The sequence below is a fragment of the Neopelma chrysocephalum genome, unplaced genomic scaffold (assembly GCF_003984885.1).
Source record: "Neopelma chrysocephalum unplaced genomic scaffold, ASM398488v2 Primary Assembly neopelma1_69, whole genome shotgun sequence".
NCBI lineage: Eukaryota > Metazoa > Chordata > Aves > Passeriformes > Pipridae > Neopelma > Neopelma chrysocephalum.
Window position 1 is genome coordinate 11,253,589 of NW_020897729.1, and position 17,246 is coordinate 11,270,834.

At 51.0% G+C, this 17,246-nt stretch overlaps 1 protein-coding gene across 3 annotated transcripts in view; it reads right to left on the reverse strand.

The window, feature by feature from the left end:
- KCNAB1 (potassium voltage-gated channel subfamily A member regulatory beta subunit 1) overlaps positions 1-17,246 on the reverse strand; it is a 62,282-nt gene that overhangs the window by 13,881 nt on the left and 31,155 nt on the right. For all 3 annotated transcript variants that reach the window (XM_027685933.1, XM_027685934.1, XM_027685935.1), the window contains exons 2-3: positions 8,333-8,376; positions 1,174-1,211 (exon numbers count right to left, since the gene is read on the reverse strand). In XM_027685933.1, coding sequence (XP_027541734.1) covers positions 1,174-1,211; positions 8,333-8,376 — 82 coding nt within the window. The remainder of the gene's footprint in view (positions 1-1,173; positions 1,212-8,332; positions 8,377-17,246) is intronic.

Genomic DNA, 17,246 nt, shown 5'->3' on the forward strand with positions numbered 1-17,246 from the left:
GAGACCCTTGGACAGGGCACCCAGGGGGTCCAGAGAGGCACCAAAACATGGATTGGCACCGATTTCCATTTGACTCACCCCGGCAGGAATTAATCTCTTCCCACAGGAGCTTTCTAGCAGGAAAGCAGCCAAGAACTTAATAGGTTTACAGAAGATACTCTGCAAATCTACAGAGTTTAACGCAGAATGGTGAGAGTTTAATATTTTCTTGGCTGCCTGACAGGCTGTCCTGCAGCTCCCCAGAGATGCCATGGGGCATGGAAACACCTGAAAGTCATTTTGTGGGGTCCCCATGGGGGTCTCACTGCTCCCTGGGGGATCCTGCACTCCAAGGGGCTGGAAGCTCTGAGCCAGTATCCCAAGGGTGGGCATCCCTCAAGGATGGGGCTGTGTTTCTGCCCTCTTTTTCCATGCATGACCCCTTTGCATGGACTTATTCAAGGTAAGGAGGGCAGGAGTACAGGGAGCAAAGTGATCATGGAAACAAATCATCTCACAGCGCCAAGAGATAAACCTGGTGATCCACCAGGAGAAGCAGCAATACCAGGAAAAGATCAAGTGAATTTAAAGGCAAACCCCTTTGAGTTCAGGCTCCTGGGCTCTTTTCCTCATTGCAGAGCTATTTTGGTGGTTCTCCCATGCCCTGGGGGAAGGCAGCTGGGTGGCTGCTCTCCTTGGGCACTCACATCTGGAGTGTACCTGGGCTGGAGGGAAGCCCACGTGCTGCCCAGCGCTCCAGGATCAACGGAGACCAGGAGCCATCTGCTCCAGGGAGGAGCACGGACGAAACCCGAGCTCACTTCCATTTGTTTCAGCTCATTATGTAAAAATAAACCACCCTGGTGAGCCCAGCCCCTGCCCGTGTTTACAACTGGTGCCCATTTCATCCACAACAGAAGCAGTGCCCGATTCCCACTCTGGGAGCGGTGCCACTGCCAGTGGGGACAGTGTGGAAAAGGAGATGGCTCTAAAGGGATCCGTGGATAGATGGGGTTTGTTAGAGCTGATCTCTGGAAATGTCACATTCATTAGGGGTTTGCAGCAGCAGCTTTGCACAGTAACTTGCTGCTGTCTCCCTGTGCAGGAAGGGGCTCCTCTGGCTCATGGTTTCATCCAAAACACCTCACCCTGCCCTGTACCTCCTGCTTTGGAATGAGACCGAGCAGCACTCACCTCATCTGAGATCTGACCCCCAAAAGTGACCCATGTCCCTGGAAAAAAACAAAAGAATCTGTTACACTACAATATCCAAAATTTCACTTGACCAAAATTCAGGCTCCTTGGGGTTAAATGGGTTTGAAATGGCGTGAGCTGGTTCAGAGGGGGGGGTGTGCCCAGGAGAGCTCCTGCAGGGCTGGCATGGAGCCCCCTCTCCCAGGGTGGGAAAGCACATGGAGGTGCTCAGGGCAGTGCCAGGGGATGTTATTCTGCCAAAATACAGTTTGATTCAAATCACAGAATCACCAGAGAATGGCTTGGGTGGGAAAGGACCTTAAAGCTCATCCAGTCCCACCCCCTGCCATGGGCAGGGACACCTTCCACTGTCCCAGGTTGCTCCAACCTGGCCTTGGACATTTCCAGGCCTTGAAATCTGAAGTTCTTTGCAAAACAGAGTTTGTTTTCCAAAGCTTCAATTTGATAAATTGGAAAAAAACTTAATGATGCTGCCTCAACACATCATTTGGGGAAGGAAAAGCTTCTGAAATATGTGCTTCATTCCACGTCATGCAGGCCAAAATGAGGAAAAATGATTAAGAAAGAAATATTTCTTTTGACATGAAGTATTTAAAACCCAAAGTGACTTTTCCCTGGGAACTTTTCCATAAAGCCAATGTCCAAAGCCAAGGCAAAGCCAGTGGGCAGAGCTTTCCTTAGGCTGGCTCCAAAAGGAGCTGCAGTTTAGACTCAGTTGCAGACTCTGGTCTATTATTAGGAAAACCTGGGGCATTATTTCTTCAGGATCATTGCCTCAAAAAAAATTAAAAATAATCTATGATGGAAACATAGAATCCGTGGAAATGCATGGATTCAACCAGATCACGGAATAGTTTGCGTTGGAAAGGACCTTTAAAGGTCACCCAGCCCAACCCCTCAAGGAATTCCTATAGGAACATTATCTCCTGTATATATTTTACATGTATATATTTAAGGAATATGTATTCCCTAAGGAACTGGTAGAAAAAGGCAGCTGGGGAAGGCCCAGGTCAGGCCCAGGACACTGCTCAGCCCTCCCTCCATCCCTGCAGTGTGAGCTCACCCAGCCCCCGGGGCAGCAGCAGTGGCTGTGCCATGGCCTGTGCCCGTGCCATGGCCTGTGCCCGTGCCAGCTCCTCACAACGCCCTGTGAGCTGCAGCACAGCTCCCCCTCACCCTGCTCCACAGCTCCATGACAGCTGGGCACAAAATCAGATGTCACTCACTGAAGGGATGGGGCAGAGCTCACGTGGCTCACTCAAAACACTCCAGAATTTAAAATTCTGACATAAAACATCCCTCCATAAGGAAGGCAGAGGGGTTCAGGCTCCAAGCTGGAAAAGCCAGTGAGGTTTTTCCCCAACTCTAGATGTGTTCCAGGCCAGATTGGACTTCAGTGATCCCTGTGGGTCCCTCCCTACTGAGGATATTCTGTGATTCTGAGTTGGACAGGGCTTGGAGCAGCCAGGTCTAGCAGAAAGTGTCCCTGCCCTCGGCAGGGGGTTGGAACTGGATGGGCTTTAATGTCCCTCCAACCCAAACCCGTGTGTGAATTATGATCTGAGCAAGGCAGGGAGTGCAGTGCCAGTGAGGGGTCGAGCTCTGACCCTGCCAAGGGGCAAGACTTCAGTTCTCCCTGCCTGGTGGCACTCACAGAGATGCAGCAGATCCATAAATGCTCCCACACCCTCATGGGGAGGGTGAACCCTGAGCAGAGGCAGAAGCGGGGCAGGTCCCTGCTGCTCCCACCGGAGCTGCTTTGATCAGCCCTGCCTGGAACAGAGCAGGAGTCGTCGTCTCTGTCAGGAGAATCTTGCTCCCTTTCCCTCAAAAAAAGGTCAATCTGAATTTTTTAATACATCAGGTTTCTTTGAGTGCAAACAAAGTTATTTAAAGACACACAAAGTGTGAGTTCAAACCGAAACTCCCGATTTTTCCCGCAGAAAAAGCCAAGCCAAGTTTTCACAGATCAGAAATATGGAAATAAAAGAAATGAGCAAAGAGCACACATATTTCCAGCTAATTTTACACTTACTGCTGCTCTCTATAAGGGCAATAATGGGGCGGGAGCTACCCCTGCAACACCTTACTGGTTATAGACCTCAGGAGAGGTATTTTCTCTTACTATTGGAGTAAAATGCTCTGGTCCTGCACAAAGATAAAAACGAAAGCAGGTTTCAATTGATCATTAAGCTTCTTCATGCAGATAAAAAAACCCCACCCAAATGAAGCCTGATTTCCATGTTAAAGCTTTGGAGGTGTTATTTTTATAGGAATACATTAAAACATATTTCTATTGAAAAATGGGTTGAGACTGTTTATCCCAAAGTGATGATTTTTTTTTTTTGCATGAGCAGCACACAGGTCCCTAGCACAGGTGAGAAAGAGAAATGTTTATACCTCTGTGGACTGCACATCCTGCCTGGAATTTTCCTGGTTGTGGCCTTATGACACAAACCACACCCCACCAGGGGACACGAGGATGATGTGCTCAAGGGTTTGGGCACACGGAGCTGGCAAAGGCTCATGTAAGAACAACAAGCACCTTAAATCTCTTTAAATGCAAGTAAAAAAAACATATGATACAGGATCTACCTGCTCAAGATCCACCTGTGCCCCCAGACTCAGTTGGGGGGACAGGAGGGGCTGGGGACACTGAGCACCATCAGGGTGGGGAAACCTTGGGGGTCTCTTTTTGCCATGATCATCACAAAAACCAGCAGGGAGGGGAGTTTTGGCTCAGCAAGGTGATCTCTAAACCATCAGATGTGGCTGGGAAAGGGAGAAGCTCTGGTAGGGAGTCAGGAGCAGGGAAGGCAGCACAGAAATCTCCCTCTTGGGGCAGTGGAGGTGGGGGGCACCCACTCCCTGAGCAGCTGGGGCACAGGCACGGCCTGGCAGAGGCACAGCCTGGCATAGGCACGGCATGGCAGAGGCTGCTCAGCTCCCTTTTAAAATGAAATTTTTTAAAAAGGCAAAAACAAGCACAAGGCACATTTGGCATTTCAAACAACAGCCAAGGATGATTCACAGCCTCAGCCAATACACCCATTTTGGAAGAAAAAATATACTGGAGAAAGACACGTCTTGTTTAATTGCTACTTTCCCCCTTTCCAGTCGCTGTCTCTCTCTAGCTTATCCCAATTCATGGTTTATAAAGGCATCCCCTGCCCCAGGGCTTGGCATGGCAGTGGCAGACAGACCTCTGTCTCCTGCCCTTTGCCATCACCTTGCTGCCTTGCCTTGGAAAACAGCTTCCCCACTGGATATCCTCCCCTTCAACAGGAACTTCTGCATTAAACCCAGATTTGGCTCCATTTCCATCACACCCCCGAGCCCAGCAAGGTGTGATTCTTTGTGGGATTTGTGCCAATGCAAAATCCACCCCTCGCTAATGTCACTGCCAGCAGATGTGTCACCTCTGCAGGAATTCCTGGCTGAACTCCACACTCCTCCTGCTGCCAGCACAGTGTTATCCCTGCCCTGCTCCTGGCCAGGATGGTGCCACATGGAGCTCTGGCATGTGGGGCTGCTCTGGAGCCCAGCCCTCAGCACAGCAGGAGCCTGGGCTGGGAGTCCAAAATCTCTTTCCCGGAGCAAAGCCCAAGAGGGAAACAGCAGCATCTGACCCCTTTGGGCTGAAAAACACCTATTTTTGTGGCCAATTTCAAGCACAGGGTATCCCAACAGTGGTTGCAGGAATTGCTTGCTTGGGGAGGGTTTTTTCTGTGCTTCTGTAGCTGCTTTTTTGATTTAGGATGGCTGGTTTTGTCCTGCTGCTCGTTTCCTTTGAGCCAGGGCTCATCACCTTGTTGGAGGCTGCCTCAACATTCTCTCAAAATCAACAGGAATCCACAGGCAGGATTCGCTCTGAACTAAATACATGAGAAACATGACCTTGTTTTTCCCCTGCGTCACAATCACGTTTTGGATCCAGCATCAGGCCAAGAGCCTTGTGCCAGCCCAGGGCTGGGCTGTGAAGCTCCCTCAGGTAAAGCCTCACCTGCTCAGAGGAGGAGGTGAGAGCTCAGCCCAGCCAGGAGCAGGACTCAGCACCAGGGAGCTGCAGGAGCCCGGGCCCAGGGAAGCTCAGCCTGGCGGATCAGTCCAGGAATGATGCTCAGCCCGTGCTCCAAGGGGCTCAGCTCCCCACAGCAATGCCCAGCCACCACCCAAAGGGCTCAGGGAGCCCTCCCAAATGTCTCTGCCTGTGGAAGGCGCTGCCAACTCACCTGTCCTGCTCTTGCTCATCACTCCTGGCACTGCAAGCAGCCCCCAACAAACACTCATGGCCACGTGAGTGGGAAAGGCAGGGCATCATTAAAGGGCCTGTGCTGCCTCAGCCCTTCCTGCCTTTGATTTCTGCCCCACTTCCCGTTTTTCTCCTCTTTTTCATCCTGCAGGATGAAGAGCACTCCCACCTTGCTGAGATTTTGCAAGGCTTTAGAGGAAGACTGCTGAGCCTTCAGAAACTTTAGTGAACCTTAAATTAGATTTTCATGCTGCAGAGAGCGTAGGGAAACACATTTATCTTTTGGGGAACTGCAACAGAGAAGGCATTTAGAAAAGTCATATAAGGCAGCGCTGGGAACAGACACCTGATGGATCTGCAGTGGGAGAGGTGGGACAAGAGGGATGGTTTGAAAGTGAAAGAGAGGAGATTTAGATTAATTAGGGAGAAATTCTTGGCTGTGAGGGTGGGGAGGCCCTGGCACAGGTTGCCCCATCCCTGGAAGGGTCCAAGGTCAGGTTGGACAGGGCTTGGAGCAACCTGGGCTAGTGGAAGAAGGGTGGAACTGGATGGGCTTTAAGGTCCCTCCAACCCAAACCATTCTGTGACGTGCTGTGGTGTACATTCCAGAGAATTCCTGAATTTCAGGCTTTCCAGCTCTGCTTTCCCCTATTCCTGCTCACAGGGTGGGGGCTGTTGGGATCAGTGCTGCTGGAACAGGCTGAGATGCCCAGCAGCCCCCCCAGCCCCCCGTATCCCTGCACAGCTGTGCTCACAAAGGCTCAGTATATTTAGACGCCGCTGCAGTTCCACCCGCTTGAAATTAAAGAAAAGCTCTACAGAATGTTTTTCTTTTCCTGCTGCTGCTTCCTTCCCGGAGCTTTTCTCCACCACCACAACATCAGCACTTGGGGAAACTGTGGATGATAAATAAAACCTCTGCACAGATAAGACAAGTCCTTTCCAAGGCTGGGTCTATTTTAACCAGAAGGGCTCTTGGCAGAAGGGGCCTTATTTATATGACTCGTGGTACAGGGTGACTTTCACAATCCACTCTACTTTAAAATCAAACCTCGGAGCATGTTGGAAAAAATGAGCTGACACCTGCCCTGTGAGCATTCCCAGCCCTGGCAGGGATGGAGCTGGAGCTGGAAGGGGATCCCACAGCCTCAGTGGTGCCAGGTACAGGCAGAGAGCCCAGGGCCTGCCATCACCCACTGGCTCCCAAGGCAGCAGCACCTGGATCTTGGGAATGCTCAGCCTTGATCAGTGCCACCTGGGCAGGTAAATCCCCCTGGGTTTACCCCTTACACTCCCAGAACTCCTGTGCTCTAACAAGCTCCTGTTTTCCAACAGCCTCCAGACCTTATTTTTCTGTCTGAACAACAGCCTGAATAATCACGGAGTGGTTTGGGATAGGAGGGACCTTCAAGCTCATCCAATTCCAACACCCTGCTATAACCTTGTGCTATCCCAGGTTGCTCAGAGCTAATAACGATATTATTGTTAAATAATGTTACTGTTATTGGACTTTTCAAGGAAAATTCCAGTAACTACCGACCCAAATTGCATCCAGGATGGAAATGTACTGATGACTAAAGCCAAGCATCCTACAGGATGGTCACGAGCCTACAGACAGGACAGGAGTGTTTCCCCAAACTCAAGGGGAATGTTTCACAGGTTTGTACCTCAGAACAGACTTCTTGTGTCTGTGTGTATGCAAATTGATTTAAATACTCTGAGTGAGTACAGACGAATGTTGCCATCTTAGATTCGTAATTAGCTTAGGCTCATAATTAAGTTACTGTTGTGCTTATAGCAAATCCTATTGAGTCACTTTATAAATGTTAAATTAGCCAACTGATTAAGCACTGCCACTGTTGTGTTGATTAAGCATTGCTAAGTCCTTTAGACCTAAACCACTGATCCAGTCTAAGGCCAAGTTTGGCCCAGGAGGCTGCTCTGAACCCTGTGACTCAACAGGAGGGTCTCCCTGCCCCTTTGCATCCTCACCCTCCTGTGTCCCACTATCCACATAAATCATTGGAGACTGATTTTAATCCAATTTTCCCTTGTGTGCTCTATATAGTAACAGAAAATATACAGTAATAGAACTGTGCCATCAAACTCTGTCACGCTTTTACAAATTCATATTAAACCTGGTTTTGCCAATACCTTTTCCAGTGATTCTTTAAGTGACCTAAACCGTGCTGGTGCCTCCAGCTCCCTGTGCCAGCCTCTCTGACACCCCAGGAACAAGGACCCCTATTAAAACAGAGCAGAGCATCCATCCCTGGGGGGATCTGTGCACATGCCCAGGGTGTTTAAGCTCCTGCTGCCCAGCCTTGCACTGTGGGAAGGTGCTCACAGCGAGAAAACAGCCTCCTCCTTTCCCCAGCATTTGGTTTTTATAAAAACATCTCTATCCCTGCACTTTCAAGCTCTGTGCCATGTGTGGTTCAGCTGCCATCAGAGGGATTACTCGCCTGAGTAAAGCCATCAGGAGGGATGCAGCCCAGGGCACAGGAGCAGCCACAGCCCAGGGGCTGTGGGAGCTCAGCATCCCTGGGGGCCCCGCAGGGCCAGCACCTGGCTGTGCTCAGACAGGCCCCTCTGGATCAAATATCGACAGGATAAAATATTGATGAGGTGTTCTTCAGTTTTTCAAGGCAGTATGGAACAGGAGTAGCAAGGTGCAAAGGCTGGATAAAATGAAATAGGAATGTGCCCCCCGAGGCCAGAGCTGGGACACTCAGAGCTCCTGGGCACACTCAGACATGTCAGATGGGGCCTCTGTGGGCTGTTCCTCACAGGCTTTAGGGCACAACAGAAGGATTTGATGACACAACACCCCACACAGCTCGAGCACTGAGGGGGGAGAATATTGTGGAAGCCAAAGGTACTCACCCAGTCCAAGGCACGACACTCTCAGCCCGGATTTCCCAAGGTTCCTAAAATGAAAAGAAAATAATTAGAAAATACTATTCCTTCCCAGTATCCTGCCCAAGCTGGTGGATTCTCCACAAACCCAGTATCCCATGGTTTCCCACCCCAGTGGAGGCAGCACCAGGATCCCCAACACCAGCTGCTCCTCCACAGCCAGGAAATAAAATTATCACCCTTCTCCCCTCCTCCCTGATCCAGGCTGGAGACAAGATAATCAGCCCTGAGACGGCGCAGTGTGCCACACATCAAACCCCTGTCCTGTCACCACTGCACAAAATCCCCTTTAATTACAAAATCCCCTTTAATTCCACCCTCCTGCTCTGACCTCCGCAGTGCAGCCAGGGCTGGGCAAGTGTTCTGCCAGGTCACGGTATAATTTAGGGACCATCCATCTACCTTTCCCTGCAGAGCACCACAAACATTCCCAGCGTTTTTTGCTGCTCCTGCTGAATTATTTAAAGCCAAATAAAATAAAATAAAACAGAAGAAAGAGGCCTGGCTCACCCATGGGCAGGGTCAGGACAAAACACCTGACATTAGCACAGGTTGTGCCCTGTGCTTTCAGCTCTTTCTCTTTTTACACACTGGATTCTGTGGCCATTCCAGGTTTTCATTCCTGTGGCACAGTTTCCCCCTGGAGCACAGCCAAAGGCATCCCCAGGGGGGCAGGAGGGCCAGCCCAACACCAGCCAGCACCCTCAGCACCGAGGTGCCCACTCTCCCACCACTCCAGGACCCCTTATGCCACTGCTGCACCCAAAATTTAGCTCTGATGGTGGGAATTTAAAATTGTGGGAGACACAGGAACTTGACCTGGAGTAGCTATTTGAGAAGCTGCAGCTGCATCTCCAGCCCCACGAGCCCCCGGGCTCACAGCACGGCTGGGGCAGGCACTGACCTGATTCTTTTTTCTGTTCTATTTTTTCCTCTTTTTTTCCCCTTCTTTTCTATATTTTCTTTCCTTTTTTTTTTCCTTGTCTTTTTTCTTTTCTTTGATTTTTTTTTTTTTTGAGTGCAAGCGCAGCTGGACCCTGCGGCCCAAACCCAGAGCAGCACAAACACTGCTCATCCTCCCCAGCACAGAGTGGAGCCCTCAGAATGTTCAAACCCAAACCCCAGCAGCTGCCTGGGTGCTCCAGACAGTTGTAGCGCTGCAGGAATTCCGGATTCCTGGCTTTGGGATTTCTGCTGGACACAGCCCACCCGCTGCATAACACCCTGTGGAACCAAGGGCTGCTGTTCACTCCCAAACAGTCCAGGATTATTTTAGGGAAGAGGGTTTTTTAAATCCTATTTCTCCACGACCTGTTCTTTGCCTTTCAAAGTCTGGCTCTGCAGAGGCTCGTGGCTGTGAGGGCCCAGCTCAGCCATGTGCCCCTCTCTCTACATAAATATAAATATATATATACACACACATATACCCTTTATAGATACATTTGCATATATATTGTTTATATGTACCCCTATATATATATATACACATACACCCTTTATCTATATGCATGTACATATCCTTTATATGCAGGTTTTTATATATATGCACACCCTTTAAATATATATATATGCATGTACACATTGTTTATATGTACCCCTTTTTTATATACATATATATTTATATATACACACACCCCTTTTTATATACATAGAAACCACTTTTGATGTATAAACACACATGTACCTGTTATCCACATGCCAATACATATCCTCTATATACACCCTTTTATACATATATGTGCATTTACATACACACAGTGTGAGTGAGTCCCTATGGTGTCTCCATGCATTTATAGGGGTCACCACCCCCCCAGCAGTGGGGTCTGTCCCAAGGTCTCAGCCCAGACTCCAGTGACTGTCCAGTCCTGTCCTGTCCTTCCCCACAGGTCCCCTGGCCACAAAGCCACGTCAGGGCTTGTCCCTCCCCGCTCCTGGGATTTGGGGGGCTACAACATGCTCAGTTTTGTTCCAGGGAGCAATAACCAGCTCTTTGGACAGTCTGATCAACCAACAAATCTGGAGAGAAATATTGTGTTTGGATTTCCAAAGCTTTGCCATTTGCTTAGCACACACATGACCTGGATATTTGGAAGGTTTCTGCTGAGAGCCAGTGCTGAAAATGCCAAGTTTCTTAGTGCAAGATCCCTCTGGCAAAGGGAGTTCAGATGGTGCAGGGCAGGAGCATTTCTGAGCCCACAGCCCAGCCTGGAGAGCACCATCAGGTCTGCTCCCATCCCTGGCACTCAGAGACTCTCTGATGAGTGGGAAAGTGGAGAGGCCTCACCAACACAGGGAGCCACCAAACCAGCTGAGAACTGGTCCCACTGGGGTTGCCTGAGCTCCCAGCACGGCCTCGTGCTGTTGAAAAGCTCCCAGGCACTGAGCTGCTTTCCAGACAAATTCCTGCTCTGCCCTAGGAGCTGGTAGAGTGTCAGTTCAAGACCTGGTTCTCCTCTACCTTCCTGAACAGAAGAAGAAAAACCAACCAAGACCCACAAAAATATAAAAATCCACCAAGTAAATATATCTATAGATTTACACCTATTTTGCAGCTTCCAGGTGTACGTGTATATATCTGTATATATTACACACGTACAGAAACATACAGGTCTGAAAGCTGTAACACTGCCAAGTAAAATCAATGGTCAGTCTCCAAGTAACAGGTCAGTAAAGAGTTTTTGTGCTTCTCTTGCACTGCTTCCCAGGGCTGAGACAATTAACCAGCTCAGTCCCTGGAGCTGAAGGGGCAGCAGCCCCACCCCAGGCAGCCTCGAGCATCCACCAGTGGTGGTACCCAACATCCCATACCCAACGTCCCCCCTGCCCACAGCCTTTTCTCCCAAACTTGCACCACAAGTGAGACCTGAAGGTGTTCAACACCTCACCCCCGAGTTCTTTTAAGCCAGAGCCCAAAGCCAAACAGCACCATGCCAGTGTGCTGCCCACAGCTATGGCAGAGCCACGCCTGGCCTCTGGAGGAGCCTCCTGAGGGGATGGAATGGGGAAAGGAACAGGAAGGACGGGGTGTTGTGGCAGGGCACGGGGCATCCCCCTCAGTGCCCACAGGGGAGTGTACAAACCTCCCCAGGAGCACCCGGGTCACCCAAACCCCCAGCACAGGACACTTGTAGCCATCTCATCACATAGAAGCCACAGGGCACGGATTATTTTTTGTGAGGAGAAGGGACACCACACTCTTCCTGCTGTTTGTAGCTTTAAGAAAGATGTGTTTTAAGCTTAACTTTGAATCTTCCCAGATTCCTTCTCCAGGGAGCAGCCTCGGGGCAGGTGAGTACAGCGTCCGTGTGGTCCTGTCCTGGTGGCTGGGATGGAGCAGGGGACAGTGAAAGATGTGGGGACACAAAGCCCCCCCGAGAGCCCAGCCCTGCAGGCGGGTCTGACACAGCCCAGCTTTCCTGGCACAAGCCCACGGTGACATTTTCCCCGCACGGCAGGAGCCGGAGCCAACAGCCCCGTCCCCGCAGCACCAGCGGCTCCGCCAGATTGGCGAGCGGGGCCGAGCCTCTGAATCACGGCAAACACAGCTTGGAGTCAGGGGCTGTTGTTAAAAATACACCCAGGCACCAAAACAGCGCTCGGGGAGGGGTGACATTTCCCTTGACTAGGCTTTTCCAAGCGGAGGGCGCAGCGTCTCCGAGGAGCTGCTGGTCCCTGCCGCTGTCTCTCTCTCTCCCAGATCCCGCTGCCTCTCTCTCTCTCTCCCAGATCCCGGTGGCCGTGGCAGCATCCACGTGCCGGCAGCCTCCGGGAGCCGCAGCGAAATGCCAGGCAGCCCCACGCAAACAGCCGGGCACAGCACGTGCCAGCAGCCTGGCAGGGAAAAGGCTGGGAAGAGGCGTCAGCCCAGCACCCACTGGAGCCGGGAGCCCCCGGGAATGAATGAATGAACGGCACCTTCCTGCCCAGCAGGACCCTCGTGGGTGGCACAGCCACAGGGCTGGTCACCAACCCCTCTGTCCCACAGCAGTTCTGCCCAGGAAAATCACATCTTTGTTTTCCCTTGCCACATCTGTGCCTGCTCCTTCCTCATCCTCCTCCGTCACCCTCAGGCTCAGAGTCACCATCCCCATCCCCATGGTTGTAGGGATTTTCCCTGGGATGAGCTCAGGTTTTTGCCTGGCAGGCAGTGCCTCAGCTGAGAGGGTATCAGCTCTGTGGGTGAAGGGGTTATTCCAGCTGCACAGAGACCTGGAAACCCTTTGCTCAACTGCTCCCACCCCTTCCCAGCCTGCAGCAAAGAGAAAAGCCTCTACCTGGGCAGCAGTATCACATCCCTGGGGCTCAAGGGCACAAAGGGCTCCGATTCACTTCACCTCAGTGACCAATTTCTACTTTCCTCACTTCCAGCAGATTCACCACCCCTTATCAGCAGCTCAGCCCTGCCTGGGGACCACACCTGGCTCCTCACATCCCACCTCGGCTGCTTGTGTAGAACTGGAGAGGAAAACCAGAGCCCAAACTCCACCACAGCACTCAGTCCTTTAAACATGGAAGAAGTTGTACTCAGGAAAGACACTTTGGTTCTGGACCTGCTACGATGCTGAATAAGCCCAAGTTAATTATTTTGCCAGAAACAAGCAGACAAATGAAACTGGTGTTTCAGGGCCAGCATGGTTGGATGCAGGACAAGGAGGCACAGCCAGGATCCAGTCCTGTGGACATACTCAGGGTTGCAAAAGCCTCCAGCTTCCCAAAGCTGGGGGACAAAAGCAGCATTTTGCTTGTTAGTCACTTTGCTGTGAGCAGATTATGGGCAAAACCAAGGGGAACACTTCAGAGATGTGTCTGCTCAGGAGTGATGGGTAAGAAGAGCCTGTTTGTGTCGAGGAACCAGGGTCCAACACGCACAAGAAAGGTCAAGGTGACAATTTTTGGCTTCAAAAGCCCTTTGGTTCAGCATCAGGAAGTCAAAATGACACAAAGGGAGAAGAAAGGACTGACATCCTGCAGGAGTACAGAGGGGTGACGAGAGCAGCGAGAGGCACTGGGATAAAGCCTGGTGGTAAAAACAACAAGGGAAAAGTACAGCTTGTCAGGACTCTCAGGAGCAAAAAGAGGGTGAAATCCATTCCCAGGAGAGTTTTCCTTGTGATGTGGCCACGTAGGAAGGTCAGATTATGTGATTGTGTCTGCAGTGTTAATTAAAGAGACGAGGACCAAGGTACAGTGATGCTGCTCTGGCACAGGGATGGCCCTTCCTGGCCGGACACAGCAACAGCCCCACTCAGCAGCTCCTCCTTCCACACACACTGCACTAGATTTTCCTAACAGGAAGTTCCTGCACTGTTTAACCAAAGCTTTTTATTCCCTCAATTCCACTCCACCGTGCCCCCAGGAAAGCCTGGCCACTGGAAGAGCTGTTCCAGCCTCTCCCAGATCCCCTCTGCTCAAGCCAGTATAAATAACACTGAACCCTTTCTTGCTGCTGAAACAGCCCTTCCCTGTGATGCTGCTGCCCCAATTAACTCACCAGGTACATTGGGGGCAGCCAATTACAATCCTTTCATTGTTCAGGGCTCATCTCACCACACTGAGGAAAACCTTTCCAAGTGGATGAGAAGTGGGATGATTTATTCCCCTCAAATACCCTTCCTGGGAAGGAGTTAAATGGATTTAGGGTTGCTGCACAGTCAAGTTGTTCTTACTTTCCATTGCCAAATATTCACCTCCATTTTAAACCTCGGGCTCCTGTCTTTGTAACTAAAATTGACATTGCACACAATCTAATCTTCCTACGTGGACACATTACATGGAATAAAATCCCCTGGGATTGGATTTCACTTTCCTTTGCTCCCGAGAAGTGGATGCTGCACGTAGGTGAGCAGCACAAAATCCTGCCTTAAACCAGCCCTGCCCAGTCTAGTCCCAGCCTAACCCTCCTGTAACACGGGGTAGCAGCGAGGGCTGTGGGAGATATGGAAAATTCCCCATCCTCATTTTGCCTCTGCACTCACCCAATGTCTCCTTCATGGCTTTTATGGGAGCTTGGAGTTGAATTATTTCCTCAGAAGGGAAGTGCTGACTGTGCAGTCAGGGCTGAACAAGAGCAAAAGGAATATATAATTCATATATATATATATATATACACACATATATATGTAAGATGAGCCTGGAGCAGAGAGCTCCCAAGGGAACAGGCACAGGGATCCTGGGGAGCCATGAGAAACAAGAGGAAAGCTGGAGAGTAGCGGGGCCATGGGGAGGACAAGGCTCAGCTCTGGCAGGAGACAGGGAGAGGGGAAAAACCCAATGTGGTGACATTTGTATGAACACCCACTGCTGAGGCAACAGGTACAGCACAGCCCTGCAGCCCTTGTGACACCCCCAGGCACAGGGCAGCCAGGAAGTGTAATTACTCAATTTTAATTAACTCTGGAGCAGGGGAATCAGTGAGAGCCGGGCAATGGCAGTGGGAGCTGCAACAAGGGGCTTCAGGGACCCAGGAGCAGCCCCAGGCTTGGCCCCAGCCCAGGCTGAGCACCCCACAGTGACCCCTGGCTGTCCCCACCCCTCCAGAGCCACATCCACCCTCCCCAAGTCACACAGAGCCAGCTGCCCACGGTCCCCAGCAGGACAGGGCACCTACCCCAGCACCCAGCCCTGGCACAGAGCAAACCCCTTCCCCTCCAACAAGCAGTGGGGAAAAGAAGGTAACTCATTTCTTCTTACCTCCACCACTGACCTTCCAGCCCCTCCACAGCTCATCATCCATGGCACCAACCTTTGGAGCACACGGAGCTGGAAGAGCAGCACAAGCCCCACACACAAGAACACAACCAACACCCTCCTACCCTCCCACAGAGATTTATGGCCTGAGACACCTGCGCTGCTTAATCACCTCATTAACCTACAAGTGGTTCCTCCTGTTGTTCAGAGACAAAGCAATTACAAGAAAATACATCCCATTTATCCAGGTGGGGATTCGTTTCCCTGCTGCTCTTCATTGTTCAGAGTTTGGGTTTGCTCAGTTGTGCTAACACCCCCCTCCAAATCAGCCCAAACCTTCCCTTCCAGTATTCCCAGCTGTACAAAGGGATCAGGATAACTATCCTATCTGTCTGTCTGTCCATCTATCTGCCTATCTATCTATGCATCTGTATATCCATCCATTTATCAATCATTCCATCTATCCATCCTTCTGTATATCCATCCATTTATCAATCATTCCACCTATCCATCTTTCCCTCCATCAACCTATCCATCTATTCCTCTATCCACCCAGCCATTTATCTGTCTATCAGAAATGGGAGAGAGAAGGAGTGAGAGTTTTTTTTCCGGGGGAAAAACATAAGTTTTAAATAAAATCTCTGCAATAACACATACAATGACTAAAACATTTTCGACTCCACACCCACAGAAGAATCATCAGGCTGGGGAGAGCTCTACAGAAATCAGATTGAGCTGCTTTTGGCTCGTTCCAACCCCGGTTTCATTGCCCTGTGCCCGTGGCTGTGCCCACAGAAACCAACCTCCACCAGAAATGCAAAGCCAAGGGGACAGACCCTGCGTGGGTCGGTGCCACCTCAGCAGCCCCGGTGGCAGGTGACCCCCAGGACCCTGTTTCACAACCCCTGGAGCTGCCAGGGAGGCATGTGGGTGGGGGTCTTGGGTCTGGGGGGTCATTTCTCACCCCCTGTGTGGGGCACCACCAGCTCCTGGTGCCCACAGCCACGCCAACGGCATCGGGGTGAGAAAGGCAACAGGGGGAGGCAAATCCCAGCATTTCTGAGTGTTCCAGCCTGGGGAAAACATGCTGGGAGTGTAAACGGGGGGAAGGAGGTGGGAGGGGAGAGAGGGGCTTGGAATGGAGCAGAGGGGATGGGGAAGGGCACAAAGCCAGCCCCTGGGCAGGCATCACACACAGGTGTCTGTGTGGGCATCCCCCAGCTCTGCTGCAGAAAGGAGGGGCTGGGGCACCCCTCACATGGCACAGCCCCTCACATGGCACAGCCCCCTCACATGGCACAGCCCCCTCACAGATGGGGGACCCCAGGGTGGGGATGCAGCCCCCCCGCCCATCCGATTAAGCAAAACTGGGGAAATGGTGCCATGGTTTTCCAGGACACAAACTGCAGAGTTGTTTTATCGCTACAAAAATGTGGAAAAAAAAGTAAAAAAAGTCACTGCTCCTGACGCTGGCGGTGGGAAAACAACGTTGCTTAGAAACATCCCCATCAGGGCTCCAGAACCGCTCCTCTCTGTGCAGAAAATGAATAAAATATGTAATTTATTCCCTGGAAAAAAAAAAGAGGCTGTTTCAAGTGACACCAAAATCGTCATGAGAGCAGAGACCCTTCCCATTGCCCTCTCCCACTGCAGTGCATCCAATGTCCTTCCCTGTCACCTGTGGAGTGGGGACAGTGACACTGGCCTTGATCTCAACTCCATCCCTGGCACCTGCAGGGGAAGATCTTGGAATCCCAGAATGGTTTGGGTTGGAAGGGACCTTAAAGCCCATCCAGTGCCACCCCCTGCCATGGGCAGAGACAACTTCCACCAGCCCATGTTGCTCCAAGCCCCATCCAACCTGGCCTTGGACACTTCCAGGGATGGGGCAGCCACAGCTTCTGTGGGCAACCTGTGCCAGGGCCTCACCACCCTCTGAGTAAAGAATTTCTTTCTAACATCTAATCTAAATCTCTCCTCTTTTAGTTTAAAACTGTTCCCCTGTGTCCCATCACTACCTGCCTGGGTAAAAAGTCGCTTTCCCTCTTTTTTACAACCCCCCTGAGATGTACTGAAAGATGCTCAGCTCATCCTAACATCTCATGTACAAGCCATTTGTCACGATTCATAGGTCTCAGTCTTGCTGGGAGCTGAGGGTGAGGCACCATGGAGGTGCTAATTCTCTCCTTTAATT